The following is a 20,126-nucleotide window of genomic DNA, read 5'->3' as shown; positions in this document are numbered from 1 at the left end:
TAACACAAGGGCTGTATGAATGATTTTGTTTGTTTGTTTGTTGCTTAACGCCGCACTCAGCAATATTCCATCTATATGACGGCGGTCTGTAAATAATCGAGTCGGGACCAGACAATCCAGTGATTGACATCATGAGCATCAGTCCACGAAATTGGGATCGATGACACGAATCAACCAAGTCAGCGAGCCTGACCACCCGATCTCGCCTTTTACGGCAAGTACGGCTTTCTGAAGACCTATTCTACCCCGGATCTTCACGGGTCGCATTAATGAAAAAGATTGAAACATACCGAAGTAAACTTCCTTTCCACAGGTTGGGCACTTGGGCATTTTGTTGCACTTGCTGTGAAGCCGACTTAAACACTCCTTTTCCTCTCAACTGCAGCGTAAATTGTGAGAATATTTAGATCCTTATTTGGAGGCTATAGATTTTGCGCACGGTATTCGTTTTGCGCACGGTATTCGTTTTGCACACGGTCACACATTTTGCAGACGGCTTGCATGTAAATACGGTTTCATTGAGCTTTCCTCCCGACAACCATGTATGGGCGGAAGGCACAGAATGTTGAATCTGCACCAATCCCTACCCTGTAATTTGGCCACATATTCTCGTGTACGAGTTTGTTTGTTATTATTATAAGTTACATGGTCCTGTGTTGTGAATAATTCAGATTAAAAAAAAAACCATTTAAAAGGCATGTTTTTCATACGACCGTGTGTATGGCTATTTTGAAGAAGGAAGTTTATGCACCTTCACCAAATTATTAAATACGTAAGCAAAAGGACGATTCATGTTAGCAGACATTGAATCATTCCGCGGATCGTTGACTTTACTGACAGCACAATAGCAACACTGTCAGCGCTGCTGCAACCACCAGCTTGTCCCACGCTGGGAGGGGCAGAGTTATTTTGAGATATGAAACTTACCAGGTCAGTGGAGGCCGAAGGAAGGACACGCCCTGGCGTTTGACGAGAGTCAGAGTAAACGGGTCCCGGCGAGGACAATATTAATTATGCCCGGACACTAAGACATTGTGATTTATCGTTTTGTGGTTCACCAACAGCTTTTTGTACGAGCTTGATTCAGTAGGTTCAAACAGAAAGTTCTCCTTTTGATAAACACCTGTATACACCCACATAAATTCATAAATACATACATATGTATATATATGTGTGTGTGTGTGTGTGTGTGTGTGTGTGTGTGTGTGACATTGACAGTGTAATTATATTTTCCATTAAGAACTATTCACGTAATGAGTGATGTGGTTTGTTTGTACATACAATTTTTGTTTGGTTTGTTTGTTGTTTAACGCCGCACTCAGCAATATTCCAGCTATATGACGGCGGTCTGTAAATAATCGAGTCTTGACCAGACAATCCAGTGATTGATATCATGAGCATCGATCCACGCATCAACCAAGTCAGCGAGCCTGACCACCCGATCCCGTTAGTCGCCTCATACGACAAGCATATTCGCCTGAGTGAGTGAGTGAGCGAAGAATATTCCACTAACATCACGGCGGGGGACATCAGAAATGGGATTCCCATATTGTACCCATGCGGGGAATCGAACCAGAGCTTCGGCGCGACGATCCAACGGTGTAGCCACTGTGCTGCTACCTCCCCCCCCCCCCCCCCCCCCCCCCCGCCCCACGTGGTGACGTTTGTTGGTTGGTTGGTTTGCCAGGAATTGTCCGAGCTGTTGGTTGGTTTGTTGTTTTACGCCGCACTCAGCAGTATTCCAGCTATATGACGGCGTTCTGTAAATAATCGAGTTAGGATCAGACAATCCTGTGATTGACATCATGAGCATCGATCCAATTGGGATAAGTTGACATTCATCGTTCACAGTCGTAAATCCAGAAGTAACTTGTCACGTTCGCAACGCAGAGATCACTTTCGGTCCGAGTGTTCTTCGAAACACCACTCTGTCACACATTTTCTACCCACAGTCAAAGTTTTGGAGATTTTAAGGCGCTTCATCCTTGGTTCTTAAGGCATAGTTCAAAGCTATTTCATTTTGTTTGTCTGTTGTTTAACGCTGTACTCAGCAAGATGATCTTAAGTGTATGTAATGCATAAAAAGCCTGTGGTTAAAACTGAAAAAAAGCTCGTTGGCCAAATTGAAAAATTGTAAAAAAGCCAGTGGGATAAATCATGCATATTAGTATCCAATCTATCAATGTTTGGATAAAACCACTATTCTCTGCAGCGGCAGTGATCATGTTAATCAATGTATACGCAGCGTCTGCTCTGGATATTACGAGGTCGTAAATGACGAACACACGGATATACAGAAGAGACTATTGCAAAATGAACAATGAGTTCGAGGGATACCTGGTCGACTCTACCGTCGTCTGTGTCAGGATGGTTTACTGTGTGTTACTTGACGTCGTTGGCAGCAGTGTTCCAACTAAACAAACCTCAATAGAGGTGGTGTCAGGTGAACGCTCCAATCAGCGCGTGGGCTTCTACATGTTCGGTACGAGAGAATGAAACATTCTGGAAATTATCTCATTTCTGTATCTCGAAACGAACAAAAAGAGGCAGTTCCGAATGAAACATGATAAAGGCCAAATATAGTTATGTTTAGGAGGTTTACAATCTGTGTGGGTTTCGTGTTAGATCGAAATTTCTGAATCGAGGTTATACTGAAATAAAATCGAATCAGCCAATACAAGTCTGCGTTTACAACAAGAAAGGATTGTTGTGAATCATTTAAAAAAGTACTGCTATAAAGCCCGTTAAAAAAAGACAGAATGTTTCACCGACTGTTGCTTTGGAAATATCGTGTAGCTACCGATCTACCTACTTGTTGTTTGAGGTATTTAAGTCACAAAGAGTTCTATTGACAATTTTACAGGAGGAAAATTCGAACAAAAACAGCAAGTAGCTATCGAATCGATGAAATGTGAAGCGAAAATGTGAAAAACTAAAATGAAAATGTCAAAAGCAAAAACGAAAATGTCAAAAATAAAAGCGAAAATGTCAAACACTAAAATGAAAATACAGAAAACTATTTCCACCGCGACGATAATATTTACACCGCGGTGATAATATTTCCTCCTCGGTGATAATATTTCAGATACGTGCAGATTCAGATACGTCATAAGTTCAGAGTCAGATACTAATGAAATAAATCATCTGTAGAACAACGAATATGTCTTGACTAAAACACTGCAACCTTCCAATACTTATCCCGATTCATAGTTTTCAACTATTCCATCATTTTGCCTAGCTAATATAAAGCAGGACATCGCTTCCCCAACAACGCATATTTCAATAAGGTACAGTAAGAGCAATATGTTGAGACCACCCCGAACTCAGTTGACATTTGCACCCGTGAGAATGCACGGGCCGGTGTGAGGTCTTCACCTCAGGTTATAAGCCGTGCCAGACAGGCATGATTGCACGAATATTTTCTAAGTTTATCATCATTTTACCTGTACAAGTATCTTTAAAGGCTAATCACGATGGCAGTTAGGATAGGACTGATTAGTAAGATTTCTGTTATTTTGACATATGCTATTTTCATAACTCTATGATTCATATTTATTTTATGAAGCCAGAAAAAAACATTTTTCTAGCATTTCCGACCGTACTTTTAGGATGTCACCCTAACGTTGCAATAATTGTATTCACTAAGCAGAATCAGCAGTAGTAGTAGCCGTAGCAGAAATTGTTGTAGTAGAAATAGTGGTTGTGTTGTTGTCTTAGGTCGTTCACAGTCGTAAATCCAGTAGTAAACTTGTCACGTTCGCAATGCCAGAGATCGCTTTGAGGTTCGAGTGTTCTACGACACACCACTCCATCACTCATTTTCTACCCACCGTCAACGTTTTGGAGATTTTATCTCCGCTTCATCCATTGTCCTAAGGGCATAGTTTATAGCTGTTTCAATTTGTTTGTTTGTTGTTTAACGCCACACTCAGCAATATTCCAGCTATATGACGGCGGCCTGTAAATAATCAAGTGTGGACCAGACAGTCCAGTAATTGACATCATGAGCATCGATCAACGCATTTGGGATACGATGACATGCATGAACCAAGTCAGCGAGCCTGACTACCCGATCTCGTCAGTTGCCTCTTACGGCAAGCATGGACGCCTTTTACGGCACGCATAGGTTGCTGAAGACCTATTCTACCCCGGATCTTCACGGTACGCAGCTATTTCAAGTTCGATATCTACGTGTTATACACGGGTAAACGTGGGTAATGTTAGATGAGTGGTTGAGTAGGGGAGGGAGGTCGGTATGGGGAGGGAGGGCTAGACTGCGACACACATTATTAAGGCGTGACACCTTAATTTGGTTCATTTAATGTTACGCGGACTTTAATCATTTTGTTGCAACCCATGGAGCTGACAGCTCAAGGATCATAATCGGGGTGGGGATTTAGCTCACCTTCAGCGGATCCTTGCATAACTAAGGGACGCAATCCTGCGCAATGATCTTCAGCGCCCTGGAACACCGGTGCTACACATGGAACTGGCTACCAATATATCAGGCCTCACGTGTTTTGTGATACTTCTCATAATGTACTATGATAAAGTTATACCTCTGGTATTGATAAGATGCAGATACAAGTTGGAAAGGCCGCAAGCCTTCCAGTCGGACGTTATACATGAATATAGAAAGAACGGCCAATTTGTTAAGCAATGGAGAAAATATCAAAACACCCTACACTCAAAATATATATGATAAAATCCTGGTTGATCTCGTTCGTGATTTACGAAACAGGAGAAAGTTTATGGTAAATTAGTTCCAATTTGAATCGTTTTGTGAGCACGGAACCTATGCTCGTGGATTTGCCAGGGTAAGGTACTCTTTAATTTTTTCCGACCTTGTCCAAGCTATTTTTGTATTATGCAGTATCATTGCCCACAAAGCACCTGACTAGGGCGACCCGTGAAGATCCGGGTAGAGAATTTGTATTCAGTGACCCATGCTTGCCGTAGGAGGCGACTAACGTACCCCAATTTCGTGATCGATTGCTCAATCGACAAAAAACATACAAACAAAAAACAAACAAACCTGTCTTGGGTTTTCTCAAGAAAGAGCTGAAATTGATAGATTTCATAAGTTTCGTAAATATAGATAAATGCATTTTCAGGATAAATCTGCCGAGGGTCAATACAATGTGTGTCAGATCTTGGATCTATGCCAAGACAAATTTGAAAACAACCACATAAAGAAAGGTTTATTTATCAACTAACCTATCAAATAATTCGAGACATTCATGTCGACAACCACCCGTTCCGTGTTTCAAGCAATCGGTTATCTGCTGGCTTGTCGTGAGAGTACCATTCCTTTTTATATTTTAATGCGCTTCAATAAGTTCTCGTAAGTCAGATTTTATTCTGTTGTTTTGGTTTGCGGATGTTTGGCTCAAATATTCACGTCGGTAGATCCATTTTTCAAAAAAAATATTTTGTATTCTCAAAATGTTAAACAGGTAGGGATACAGTGGGGGCGGGATTAATATACATATATAGTCAAAGATAAATTTTCAACAGGTTTTAATTATAGTATTTTAAATAAATTATTTATTTTGATGACGACAGTAAATGTTTTCTTCAACATGTACTTATTTCTGGTTTGCAGAATAAAAAAACAACCTTATATATATATATATATATATATATATATATATATATATATATATATATACGTTCATGTTGTTGAGAAAGTCCCCTGTTAGTCTGCAGTATGGGGGTCTAGCGTTAGCATGCTGGAAGACTAAACTTGGCTGTTGTTGGATAAGTGGCAGCAGGCGGTTCACAAAACATCATCCCGATGCCTCTGTTCAGTAATATTGCCTTTGGGGTTAGACATCTAGGCGAGAAGTAGGCATCCCAATGGGTAACAATTGTGCTCTCATTCTTGCGGATCTGTTTCTTTATGCACATGAATTGGATTTTCTGTTCGGATTGGCAAAGTCAAAACTAGGTAATTTGGCCAGGAAGTTTAACTTTAGCTTCAGGTATATCGATGATCTGATATCGTTCAATAACAATCAAATAGCCAATTCCTAGAATTATAGGAGACAGGTGAGACCGCTTCATCTGTTTCATATTTATATCTATGCATAAAGATTCAGAGTGACAAAAACACTCTCCACAAAACTGTATGACAAGAAGGGTTGACTTCAACTTTCCCTTCATGGCGGGCCATACTCCAGTATCCGCAGCCTTTGGTGTTTACATTTCGCCGCTTTTGAGATACAATCGAACATGCTCCTTCTACTAAGATTTCAAATAGCGTCATACGACTCTTGCTCCGAAATTATTTGATCAAGGTTACACCATCCAAGGCCTCAGTAAAGCTTTCCAAAAGTTTTATGGTAGACATGGGGAGGACATTTCCAAATTTGACGCATCAGTGATAAAAATGAAACCGTGAAGTCCGATGCAATGCCCTACTTTAACTTGTATCATATGTTCCCATGTTTTTTCAGGTGAACAATTGACTTGCCTTTGCATGTGTTTGTGACGGATCCATCGGTGGGGCGGGATACGCTCACCTTTTCGCGAACACCTGTTATCATTGCTATTTGATAGTGATTCATAAACACATGCTCATGACATAGTCGGAATTGTACAATCAACTCTGCTTTAGTCGGTTATTTTTATTGTACATGGAAAGGGTTTTGTCGCTATATTTATTGAATGATAACCACCCTTGTCATCAAGCCTCAGCATATTCCTTCCGAGACCCACAAAAGCGCCTCTAAATGGCTAAACTACCTGGACACAATTCGGCTTGACCCCTATACACACGCTGCCTCCCATCAGCCCAATCAGTGAACAAGACTCGCCCCCAGTCGTGGCGTCGGTCCAACGTCATATAGCTGGAATATTGCGAAGGGCGACGTTAACAAAGAAACAAACAAACAAACGAACCACCCAGGTCATACCAAAAGATCTCTCCCTCTCTCTCTTTGGATTGCTGTTACGCGAGGCATATCGTTTGTGTGCATTTGTTTACTGTGTTCGGAACGTGTGCTTTCAGCAGCTTTTTGTACTAGTTTCTACACGTGCATTTCGCTCTACCAGTGAAGACGTTTTCGCCATAAGTACATTTTTCATTAAAATTTATGGTTTCTCACGCTTTATCGAATACATTTGGTTGATATGACATTTCTTTCCTTTTTATACCAAACTGTGCGATCATCTGTTGTGGCCATTATCCTGTATCAATACTTGCTCGGCACGGTTCGTTGTAAAAGTCTATAAACCTACGTCGATTTAAGTAAAGTTCGCTAACTGTAACGATGTTTATATCACACTCACTGCAGCATTATCGATTTTCGTTCAATATTTTCTCAGGAATGTTTAGGAAGGAAAACAAGGTTAATTGATTGATTAAATTGCATATTTAAGAATATATTTGCAATACAGCATTAAACAGAGTAATACCACGTGGTAAGTGATAGGTACACAATATAATGCTGCAAGAAAACTTAGCAAAATACATCAATGGATGAGGATAAGATGTGAAACACCATAGCTTTGGGGTTTCCTTGAGAGCACACATCGAACAACAGGGCGTCCTGGTAACCATCGAAATCACATCGAGATACCCGTAGCTCGATATATGCGAAGTGTCGATATTAGGAGGATGTAACAGTAAACAGTCGTGATTAAGGCGTCCGCTTGTCGCGCCGAAGTCCAGGGCACGTTTCCCCACAAGGGTACAATATGTGTCCCCTATGGCTAAACGGCGCAAAACCAATCTCACTCACTCACTCACCCACTAAAACAATATTACTGGTAAATGAGGGTAGTTCACGACAGTATTTTAGGTTAGTAGGTTCAGCTTAATGTGAGAGGGAAGCGCGAAGTGAAGCAGATCTTTATTGACTGAAATAACCTGCAAGCACTGGTATCGTGCTGACAAACCCGGAATCAGGAGAATTCTTGAGATCCAACCATTGGTTATCCTGTCACGTTCAAATGGCGAATCACGCACACCTGAACCACTTGTTCCCACTGTACAAGTATATGTATAGTGAGATCGCCTCCGACATTCAGGCCCCTTGTATTCACTCTACGTGTAGAAGTATGATGGGATCAACTTCGACATCCGGGCCTCTTGTACCGACTACACATGTATAAGTATAGTGAGATCATTTTAGACAACCAAACCCCTTGTATCCACTATACGTATATAAGTATAGTGAGATCACTTTAGACATCCGGGCCTCTTGTATCTACTAAACATGTATATTGAGATCGCCTCAGACAACCAGACCTCTTGTATTCACTCTACGTGTAGAAGTATGATGAGATCAACTTCGACATCCGGGCCTCTTGTACCGGCTACACATGTATAAGTATAGTGAGATCACTTTAGACAACCAGGCCCCTTGTATCCACTATACGTGTATAAGTAAAGTGAAATCACTTTAGACATCCGGGCCTCTTGTATCTACTATACGTGTATAAGTATAGTGAGATCACTTTAGACATCCGGGCCTCTTGTATCTACTACACATGTATTAGTATAGTGAGATCACTTTAGACATCCGGGCCTCTTGTATCCACTACACATGTATTAGTATAGTGAGATCACTTTAGACATCCGGGCCTCTTGTATCTACTACACATGTATTAGTATAGTGAGATCACTTTAGACATCCGGGCCTCTTGTATCTACTACACATGTATTAGTATAGTGAGATCACTTTAGACATCCGGGCCTCTTGTATCTACTACACATGTATTAGTATAGTGAGATCACTTTAGACATCCGGGCCTCTTGTATCTACTACACATGTATTGGTATAGTGAGATCACTTTAGACATCCGGGCCTCTTGTATCTACTACACATGTATTGGTATAGTGAGATCACTTTAGACATCCGGGCCCCTTGTATCTACTATACATGTGTATGTATAGTGAGATCACTTTAGACATCCGGGCCTCTTGTATCCACTATACGTGTATAAGTATAGTGAGATCACTTTAGACATCCGGGCCTCTTGTCCCCACTATACGTGTATAAGTATGATGGGATCAACTTCGACATCCGGGCCTCTTGTACGTACTATACATGAACATGTAAAGTGAGATAGCCTCAGACAACCAGACCCATATAAGTATAGTGAGGTCACTTTAGACATCCGGGCCTCTTGTATCTACTATACATGTATAAGTATGGTGAGATCACCTTCGACAATCACGCCTCTTGAACCCTCTTCACATGTTTGAGTATGGTGTTATGATATCACATGTGTATATTAGGAATACCCGGACCCTTTCTTGAAGAATGTGGGGGCATGGGTGGCCCAGTCGTCTAAGGCGCAGCGATTCGCTGTGCAGAGTTGCGTCCCTTGGGCACGCCAGAAACCTATGATTGTGGGTTCGAATCCCGGTTCGCCCCGATTATGTTCCTAGTTTTGTCAGCACCATACCCGTGCTCGTTGGTTTCACCGAAGTGGTACACGTCTGAGACCTGCATCACTTCGGGCTTTCCTCCCACATTAAGCTGACACGCCGTGATATAACAGGAATACTGTTAAAAGCGGCGCCACACCCAAATCACTCACTCTTGAAGAATGTCCATCACCTTCATCTTACACAGTCAAACAATAATCACTTTAAACACGCAATGCCAGTTAGAAAGTCGTCAAATGTAGCAAATGTTATATTTGGGATAACACATTCTTAGTAAAGTACAGATTCTCGTACTTTACGGAGAGTCTTATCCTAAGTATAACATTTTTTACAATAATCGCTATGACAACAATTTGATACCTCAGAAGCTTGTATTGAGTCGCCACGACCCCAGTTGTTCAGCATGTACAGTGAGATCTATACTGAACAACAAAAGTTCCTGTGACGTTGAATAAGATTTAATGCAAAGTTATGTTTTTTACCAAATCTGAAATAATTTCAGTTTGCAACAGATAAAAAGACTCCTGTAAGTGTTCAAATGCTTAATTTGCCATATTGACTTCAGAAAATGCCTGATTTCATAAAAAAACATGAACATGCCAAAATGTCAATTTACAAACAATAGCGTGTGTGTCCACCTCTGGTTGCGATGCAAGCAACACATCTTCGTCTCATGGAATTGACCAGGCGTCGCACAAAGTCCTGTCGGATATCCGTCCATATCTGCTGGAGCATGTTTCGAAGTTCCTGGAGTGTCTGTGGAACACGCGGTTGACGTCGAAGGCGCCGATCCATCGCATCCGACATGCGCTCGATTGGTGAGAGATCAGGGGAGCGAGCCGGCCAGGAGATGAAATTCACGTTGTTTTGTTGAAGAGAATCCTGAACAAGTCGAGCAATATGAGGCCGGGCGTTGTCATGTTGAAAGGTAATACCTGGGCCATGACGCAAAAATGGTAGAAAAACAGGGCCGATGATCTCGTCGCGGTAGCGCTGTCCATTGAGATTTCCCACTACCACTATCAAACGGGTCCTCTGTCTTGCTGTAATCCCACCCCATACCATAATGTTGCCGCCCCCGAACCGATCTTCTTCCATGACACAATGATTGACGTAACGTTCACCTCGACGTCGGTACACTCGAGACTCGTCAGTGAATAGAACTTGTCTCCACTGCATGGCCGTCCAGCGTAGACGCTGTCTGCACCACTGTAGACGCACTTGACGGTGGTTTCCTGTTAAAATGTGACGTCTGGTGGGCCTTCTGGCGACAATCCCTGCACATCTGAGGCGACGACGTACGGTTTGAGAAGATATTCGTCGAAGGCCAGGGATGCTTCTTGCAGTCACTGTTGCTGACTGGAATCGATTTCGTACACTTGTGTATTTCGAATTCAGTTGTCTTGTCGATTATTGGTTACGCGTGGCCTGCCACTCCGAGGATGGTCTCTGACTGCATTCGTCTATTGCCAATGTTGCCATAAACACCAAATGGTGTATCTGTGGACGTTAAATTGTTTTGCAACATCACGTTGACTCGATCCTGCTTCAAGCATACCAATGGCTCGCAGACGCTCATTTTCGGAGAGGCGTAGCATTTCGTAATGTTGAATAATTGCGTAATTTTGTTGTTTTTCTGAGTGGTTGTTGTCAGCACGATGCTAAACAATGCATATGGAATCCCGCTAACGCACATGTTTTTATACCCATTCTTGGGTAGTGAAATGCATGGGGCTTGCATAAAAGCCAACTTTTGCATGGAATGCATGCTTTTCTGTAGCAGTTGCGTTTTTTGTGATTTGATTCCATACATGTACTACAATATTGAAAATCAAACTTTACTTGTTTGAAAAATACACTTAAATATTGGTGTCACAGGAACTTTTGTTGTTGAGTATATACGGAGTTCCAGTCTGGCAAACATCATATTGTCATTGGAAAACACTTTACTTAAGTACACAGAAATCGATGCACCCAAATGTAAACTGTTTATGCATTAATGGACATTATTGCATGTAAAGAAAATAGTCTCTATAAATTTTAGAATCATCAATAATACACACACGATCGGCAGACAATATTGACTGAAGGATTAATGATTCTGACTGAGTGCATAGGCAACTTGCATAACATAAATATATCATTTTCGCCACGTGTAATATCACGTGACTGAAATGTTTGAGGGTTCATCTTGGAAAGGTTCCGGTGATAGCCAGACTGAGTCTCAAACCCTGAAGCCAGAGAGAACATGTGAGTACAGTTTACTGATATATCCCAACTTGATGCTTGCGAACTACCGTTATCTCAAAGTAAAACGATCCAAAGAGAACGAATAGTTCTTTTCGCCGCAGTCCGCAATTTTACAGCTACATGTACATTAAACTAACCGTAGTTCGTTATAAGCATATAAACAGCACATAAACAACAAATGGCCGGTATAAAAAAATAAGCTCGTTGTATAGGTCAGTTCGTTATAAGCGTGTTCGTTGTAAACGTAGTTTATTGTTTATCGACTTTGGTCAAATGGTACTCATCGTGGTCAGGCTTATCAGTACAATGACCTACTACTTCGGGACACCACGACACACGACAAGCTGGGTCACGCAGTTCAACCATCCACTCATCTTTAGAGTAACGGTGCCCTGTTCTGTACTTGATATTCATAAATGTATTTCCAAAAGGAACTTGAACCATTTACTAGCATCTGTTTCGGGAAGACGGAATGTGCAAGGTCATGTATAACACTGTAACTTCGATATATCAATGTCCAAGATATCAGATTTGTAACATTTGCATTGATATTATTCGTCAGTAATTACATATGTATAGTCAATTCTATTCTGAGATAGTTCATTGGGTGAGTGAGTGAGTTAATATTTAACGTCACATTGGCAGTATTTCAGCCATATCGTGACGAGACAAAATTTGACATTAATAACATATATTTAAACTTTATAAAATTCTGTCGCCGAAGGACAATATAAAAACTAGAATATCACAGATTTTCGTAAAACTAGTTTGGGACATATAAAGATCCATAACTAACTAATCATTCAACAACGGGCTATAGATCGCCACCAACTGAAGGTAGAGCACCGCGCTGGGGACCATGGGGACTTACAGTACTTTTGCTGCCTGCATGGACCCCAGTCGGATTTACATCATCCCTTCAGGTGTTGGCGATGGCTGACAAATTTAGCCAAACATTAAAATAACACATATGCAAAGATTAAAAACGTGGAGGAAATAAATACACTTTGAAAGGCGTGGTCTTACAATCCTTCTCAGCGGGACAATAACTTCACACTACTTTAACCCCCTTCGAGGATATAGCCACCAACAATCTCAGTTACTGATTTATTCTACCAATTGTAAAAATGAATTTATTATTCATTTACAACACACAGTAATCAAAATTTATGGATTAATTCAATTTCCTTTAAAAAAACCAAGACTAAAATGAGAACTTACCTGATTAAAAGGGTGCCTGAAACTTTGAGTGAGTGAGTAGGTTTGGTTTAACGCCGCCTTTAACACTATTCCAGTTATATCGCGGCGTGTCAGCTTAATGTGGGAGGAAAGCCCGAAATGAAGCAGGTCTCAGACGTTTACCACTTCGGTGAAACCCACACGAGCACGGGTATGGTGCTGACAAACCTAGAAACATTTCGCCACAATCATAGGTTTCTGGCGTGCACAAGGGACGCAACTCTGCACAGCGAATTGCGGCGCCTTAGACGACTGGGCCACCCATGCCCACCCCCCCACCCCACCCCCCCACCCCCCCCCCCACACCGAAATATTGATATCTAGAGATGAAAGACAGTTCATAGAGCTGTTGTTACTTCACTTATTGTTGTTTCTGATTCAAGCTTTGTAGGTGAACTGTTTTCATTTATGTCATTCTATATTTCAAAAGGGGCGATCGGGTAGCCTAGTGGTTCAGGTGTTCGTTCGTCACGCCGAACACCCTGGTTCGATTCCCGACATGGGTACAATGTGTGAAACCCATTTCTTGTGTCCCCTGCCGTGATATTGCTGGAATATTGCTAAAAGCGGCGTAAAACCATACTCACTCACTCACTTTATTTCAAAAGACATCAACAAATTATGCGCGATTGCATTGGCACTGTGATACATCAGATACAATTTTCAATTTCACTCATGCATTTATTTAACAATCTATCAACACATTGTTTGATGTACCGTATCTCATTTTTGGCCAGTTTTGTTAAACAGATTGCACAATTTAAGAATGCTGAGCTTTCTCCTTGCTGTGATGATACCTGGTGTCGCTTCCGATATACATTTCTCCTATGTCGAGACGTGCTACAACCCAACCCTTTCACCCAACACCTATCATGCAACTCAAGGACCCAGCGTCACAGCCTGTGGAATACTGTGCGCGAGGGATGACGGGTGTCAGTCCTTCAGTGTCAAACTGGAGGGGGGAGATGTTACTTGTTATCTCAACGCTGACAGGAGGCGGGAAGACAATGGGTGTGGCAGTCGGTCGTACAGACATTACAATGTAAGTAGATTTCTTTTCTGTTACGACCCGTGGGGATTCCGGCCAATGTTGTCGTTAGAGGCGATTAACGGGATCGGCTGGTCAGGCTTGCCGACTTGGTTGATGCATGTAATCGTGTCCCTAATGCGTGGACCGATGATCATGCTGTCAGTCACTGGATTGTCTGGTCTAGACTCGATTATTTACAGACCGCCGTCATATACTAGTAGCTGTAGTATTGCTGCGTGTGACCTTAAACAACAAACACCCTATACCTACATGCATTCTACACAATGTTAAAGAAACACACTAATACCTTTTCGTCGACGCACGGTATCCGCACTAATGTGTCGCCGGTGTGTCCCCATGGTCTGTCGAGCAGTTTCCATAGCAGTAACAAAGCGATCTTGAAGATGCAATCTGACGATCCTGACCCTTGGTCTTCCACTACGTGGTCGGTCATCTGGATTGTTGGTGGTCTGGTGCTTTTGCTGGAGCCTGTATAATAAGGTCCTTATGTGGATTTGAAATGCATTAGCTACTTGCCGGGCGGTTTGTCCAGCTTGCAATCGTCCAAGGGCTTGGTGTCGCTGATTTCTTGTCAATCTTGGCATGTGGTAGTTATTCAATAACGAATGAATGTTATCCGATCTGTGAGGATTTTTATAGGGCAAGAAATGGGGGAACGCATGTGCATTTCAATTTGCACGGAACTCACGTGCATCGGGTTACCATGGCCGTTGCCGTGATGCGTTTGGGCGATCGTTTTTATTGTCAGCTGCTTTGGGTTTTTTATCATCAAATTTCATTTTTCCGGACAAGGTATTGTTAAATTTTAGAAACACTGACAAAAAATACCCAGATATTTAAATGACAACTTTTCATGTGACGTTTCTTTTGCGGTTCAGTATATATCTTTGGCGGGTTATTTGGCAAGTTCTGTTTGAAAAACTATGTGTTTTGAACCGTTATTTTGAACGAGTCATGACTATGAGTGTTTTGTAAGTTGTTACATTTATAAGTGCCTGGGATCCCTTTGCGGAATGTTCTAAGATAGAGGACCTTCATATCCATGTCTTTTAAGCGTTCCAAGAGAGCACCGTTTTGAAAGCGCGTTTTTCGTCATGATGGCATGGAGATCAACCAACTGTGTTTTACCGCATGCAAAATAAGAGGTATTTAATCTACAATGGGACTACATCAAATTTCAAAGCACAGTAGGTTTATCTCCTAAATGAACTATCTGCTCCATTTGTCATAGTGTATTTTTGTTATTCAGTGGTTTCTGACAGACCTGACTGTCGACGTATGACTTTTGAATATTGCATGAACGTTGGACAGGGATAATGCATCTTAAAGATGTTGTTTATATTAATTTCGTTACCAGGGCTATGACTCAAGATGTCAATATGAAGGGTTCTTCGTGAATGACACGTATGGATGCAGGTGTTTCCATGGTTACATTGGCAAATGGTGTGACCGCCTGATGCAAGGTAACTGTAACAGGAAGTACATATTTTACAATCGCATGGTTATTTTCTTCACAATATATAAAACATGTCATTTTGCTAATGACTAGTCTGTCAGAGGAACTGTTTATAAAGTGAAGGCTTAGACCAAGGCTGTGGTAAAAAGGCCTGTATTGATGAAATCCATGCACGTAAGAACCGGATCTAAACGAACCCCAAAACAGAGGCATGGGTGTGAATAAAACAAGGTAAGACTACTTTCATGATATGGGTTCGAATTCACGTTTCGACCTGATTATCGTCATTGGGTTGGCCACACGCGTTCTCGTGGGTTTCACCAAGAGTAATCGCCTTAGACTTGCATCCCTTCAGGCTTTCCTCCGATAAAGGGTGTTCAAAGCGGCGTTAAAGCAAACTCACTCACGAGATGACCATATTGCACAGCCTACCGAGGAGATAATAGGTAAATATTTTTTCAAACGATACAATTAAGCTTTAGACTCATTAAAAAGAGTTTCCTGGTTTAAATTCGAGAACGCACAGCAGACTGAAGGGTGCAAATTTCTTATTGCAGACTGCTCCGAGGGCCACACCACTGATCACTACAAAGGCCAACGGGACGTATTTTACATTCATCCCAACAGTTCTTCGGTGAAATACCGGGTGTTCTGTACTATGGATTACAAAGGGAAGACGTATTTCATGCGCAGAAGTTATGACTTCTCGTACGTCAATTTCGCAAGGTCTTGGGAAGAGTACAAGCATGGTTTTGGAGATCTGCAAGAGAATGGTTAGTGGTGCACACACATTTACGACCCGTGAAGATCCGGGGTTGAATAGGTCTTCAGCAATCTATGCTTGCCGAAATAGCTGGAATATTGCTGAGTGCGGCGTTAAACAAGAAACAAGCAAACATACATTTACATTGCTAAAGTAATGCAGTGTTCATTTTCAGTGTGTGGAGGGTATGTAACCCGAAACATTAATTCTGAAAATAAATGTGAAAATCCAATCGAGAGAAACACAAAGGACCAAACTAACGGGGTTGTCGCATATTTTTATATTAGTTCCTGTTGTGAACCTACGAAAATGTTTGGTGGTGATTACAAATTGTATATATAAGTATACAAGCATAACGTTCAGGATTACATGAAACTGCAACAAACACTTTAAGAATGAGTGAGTGAGTAAGTATGGTTCTACGCCGCTGTTAGCAATATTCCAGAAACATCACGGCGGGGGACACCAGAAATGGGCTTCACACATTGTACCCATGTCGGGAATCGAACCCGGGTCTTCGGCGTCACGAGCGAACGCTTCAACCACCAGGCTACCCGACCGCTCCCTTTAAGAATGACATGTATATCTTGATGAGCATCAGGTTAACATTCAATATACTTGGTGCAAAACACAAGCTTCAGGTATTACGTATAACCTTCCAGAAACTATAAAATGAAACAATAAAGTAATCTGGCTTGTTTACAACTTAACAGAAATATATAAACAGAAATCTGGGCAGATGATTAATTTCTAATAATTAACTTTTTATCTCTATATGTATCATTGTTATTGAAAGGAATGAGACATTTATTTGCCATATTGCAGCATCCAGTCGTCATTTAGCATTTATTATATACTTCAATGTGAAAGACTCAGTTTTCTGAAGTTGAGAAAAGTGATATTTTCACTGCAGTGAACATAACACTGACGGAATTATTGTCATACAAGAATTACCTCCCCTTAGATTGTCTCCCTTTATCGTAGGTGTCACACCCGTGCACAAATCGCTGACGTCCTTTTTACGTTAGTTCCACATTGGCAAGGCAAAATAATGACAGATGGTCATTAATGGAGTTAATATCACTTCTTGTTTTCTATTCTCTCGAAAATGTAAACTGTACATTTCTCATTTTACTCGTCAAAGATTAAACGAAAAGCTGAATGCTGTGCAGCGATCGGTAAAATAAGCTGTGCTTATTGATTGACCTTTTCCATTATCACGGATATGGAACTAGAGTTAGGTTACAACGTTGCATGTTTGCTTCAGGAAACTTCTGGGCCGGGTTGGAAATGCTGCACCGTGTGACCACTAACAGAGATCATAAGCTTGTTGTTATGGCATCGTTCCAAGAAAATACAGATGTGCACTGGAGGCAACATTTCTATAACGACTTTAAGGTAATTCTATGTTGTTTGTTTGTTTGTTGTTTAACGCCGCACTCAGCAATATTCCAGCTGTATGTCGGCGGTCTGTAAATAATCGAGTATGGACCAGACAATCCAGTTATTAACATCATGAGCATCGATCCACGCAATTGGGATACTTCTATGTTCGTAGTCGTGACCGCGAAGAAAGCGATTAGTGGCATGCATACATTATAGTTGGTCGTTAAGGCTAGGTGCATACATTATAGTTGGTCGTTAAGGCTAGGTGCATACATTATAGTTGGTCGTTAAGGCTAGGTGCATACATTATAGTTGGTCGTTAAGGCTAGTTGCATACATTATAGTTGGTCGTTAAGGCTAGTTGCATACATTATAGTTGGTCGTTAAGGCTAGGTGTAGCGATTAAGATTATTGCAATTATATTGCGACACGGTGCGTGCGTGTGTGTGTGAGTTCTTTCCATGGCGTGATAAAACCGAATTATGGTTAAGCACGCCGTTAAGCCAAACGCTTTGTATGTGTAAAATCTCGCCAATACTTGACGAAGTCCTGCAGCAGAAATGAAAAGAACTGCTTGGAGATACTAGCCTATGGTTCGTGACTGCTGAGACATGGCGAGTCAATACTTGTGGAAATTTATGAGTGAGTGACTTGGTAGATGGGTGAGTGGGTGAATGTTATTTTACGATGTAATGCAGTGTAGAGACTTGGGCAGGCATATCAGTTAAAAGCGCTCTGTACGCCGATGTGTTTCTAGGTATGGTGGTCTTGAGAGACTTAATGGATCGGGTGGACAGGCTCGGTGATTGGTTCATTGCAAACAAACAAACAAACAAACAAAGCGGCTTCGAACCCAACTAACTCATTGTGTAAAAAACTTTTAAAGTAACGCTGTACTTTAATGGAACTGCTTTCTGTTCAACAATCCTTTCTGTTCACAGACAGATGGAGAAGCAAATCTCTACAAGTTCTCTTATACTTCATCATCACCAAACAACTGGGATGTCGACGATCGGGAGCTGATGGACGGACTGGGAAGCTCAATTGGCATCCCTTTCTCTACCTATGATAACGACAATTCCCCCGACCCTGCCAACTGCCCCAACATAAGCGAGTCAGGATGGTGGTTCAAATTGTGTCATGAGTACAATCCCACTGGTCAGCCACGGCCACTGTCGCTTGTCACCCAGACCAGCGACCCTACGTCCTTGTCATGGCCGCACAAGGAAAATAAGGCTCCCGTCACAATGACCATATATATAGAGATAGATTGATACATTAGCTGGTGTTGTAATTGAATTATGACTCAGTTACAGTAGTCATGAATGTATTTCGTTATTTAAGTGTCCCTGCCCTCTGGTGCCTTTGTATTATTGTCAGATTGATTATTGATAGAATGCGCTTCAATTTATTGTGCAGAGTTACGTCCCTTAGCTGTACCAGGAACTGAAAAGCCTGGGTTCGAATTCAATTACAGTATTCATGGATGTATTTCGTTATTACAGAATTCCTACCCTCTGGGGCCATTGCCAGATTGACTAGCTATATGACGGCAGTCTGTAAATAATCGCGTCTTGACCAGACAATCCAGTGAGTGACACCATGAACATCGATCCACGCAATTTGGATACGATGTAGTAACCTTTCTTGCGGCAACTTAATAACTAGTTGGGCCTTTATAGTATAAAAATACATCTTCATAAAGTGCAAACACTACACTTCTCATGACCGATGTTTGTGGGAACGCTAATCCGTATTATCGGATAAAAAGTTATAAATCACTCTATAAGTGGCCTTGGTCGTCTTTTTGGGAATATCAACTAAATATTACGGTAATTCTCCCAAGCTGGAACCCAGTTTGTACCGTCGTGTCAGCGCCCTGACAGAAGTTCAAAAACCAGGGCCCACTTGCGATCTTAGCGCTACGACTGTTGTAAGCCTCTGTTAAAGTATGGGAGTTACGGTCATCTTAACGCTAAGATCGCTTTGTGCAAGAGGGCCTATCCGTTGCCCAGCTGTGCAGACAGAAGCTGGTTAGGGAACATGTGGTTTGAGCCGATGTCCTTTAATCTGTTTGGACTGACATCACTAAACTGGTCAGCTGTATTTTCGGACTGACTCGTTAAATATTCAGTGCTGCTTACCTGTGTATATTGCCTGTTAGACTACCACATGCAAAGATTAAAAACGTGGAGGAAATAAATACACTTTGAAAGGCGTGGTCTTACAATCCTTCTCAGCGGGACAATAACTTCACACTACTTTAACCCCCTTCGAGGATATAGCCACCAACAATCTCAGTTACTGATTTATTCTACCAATTGTAAAAATGAATTTATTATTCATTTACAACACACAGTAATCAAAATTTATGGATTAATTCAATTTCCTTTAAAAAAACCAAGACTAAAATGAGAACTTACCTGATTAAAAGGGTGCCTGAAACTTTGAGTGAGTGAGTAGGTTTGGTTTAACGCCGCCTTTAACACTATTCCAGTTATATCGCGGCGTGTCAGCTTAATGTGGGAGGAAAGCCCGAAATGAAGCAGGTCTCAGACGTTTACCACTTCGGTGAAACCCA

The 20,126-nt window shown here is 41.5% G+C and overlaps 2 protein-coding genes across 2 annotated transcripts in view; one reads left to right on the top strand and one right to left on the bottom strand.

Annotated features, from left to right (window-relative positions):
• The window catches only part of LOC124133208 (cysteine-rich protein 2-like), a 40,720-nt gene extending 40,267 nt beyond the window's left edge, over positions 1-453 (bottom strand). Inside the window, exon 1 of the mRNA XM_046497509.2 lies at positions 291-453. Within this exon, the coding sequence (XP_046353465.1) occupies positions 291-330 (40 nt within the window). The 5' untranslated portion in view covers positions 331-453. The remainder of the gene's footprint in view (positions 1-290) is intronic.
• An 11,148-nt stretch (positions 454-11,601) lies between these two features.
• Positions 11,602-19,711, top strand: LOC124130472 (fibrinogen-like protein 1). The gene is made up of 6 exons (XM_046493627.2): positions 11,602-11,650; positions 13,627-13,931; positions 15,298-15,403; positions 15,954-16,169; positions 17,427-17,557; positions 18,487-19,711. The coding sequence occupies exons 2-6, from the start codon at positions 13,656-13,658 to the stop codon at positions 18,817-18,819; spliced, it is 1,062 nt and encodes a 353-aa protein (XP_046349583.1). The 5' UTR covers positions 11,602-11,650; positions 13,627-13,655; the 3' UTR covers positions 18,820-19,711.
• The last annotated feature ends 415 nt before the right edge of the window (positions 19,712-20,126 follow it).

This window comes from Haliotis rufescens, unplaced genomic scaffold (assembly GCF_023055435.1).
Source record: "Haliotis rufescens isolate VD_foot unplaced genomic scaffold, xgHalRufe1.0.p SCAF_20, whole genome shotgun sequence".
In the NCBI taxonomy this organism is placed as follows: Eukaryota; Metazoa; Mollusca; class Gastropoda; order Lepetellida; family Haliotidae; genus Haliotis; species Haliotis rufescens.
This window is presented reverse-complemented; position numbering and strand designations above follow the sequence as displayed.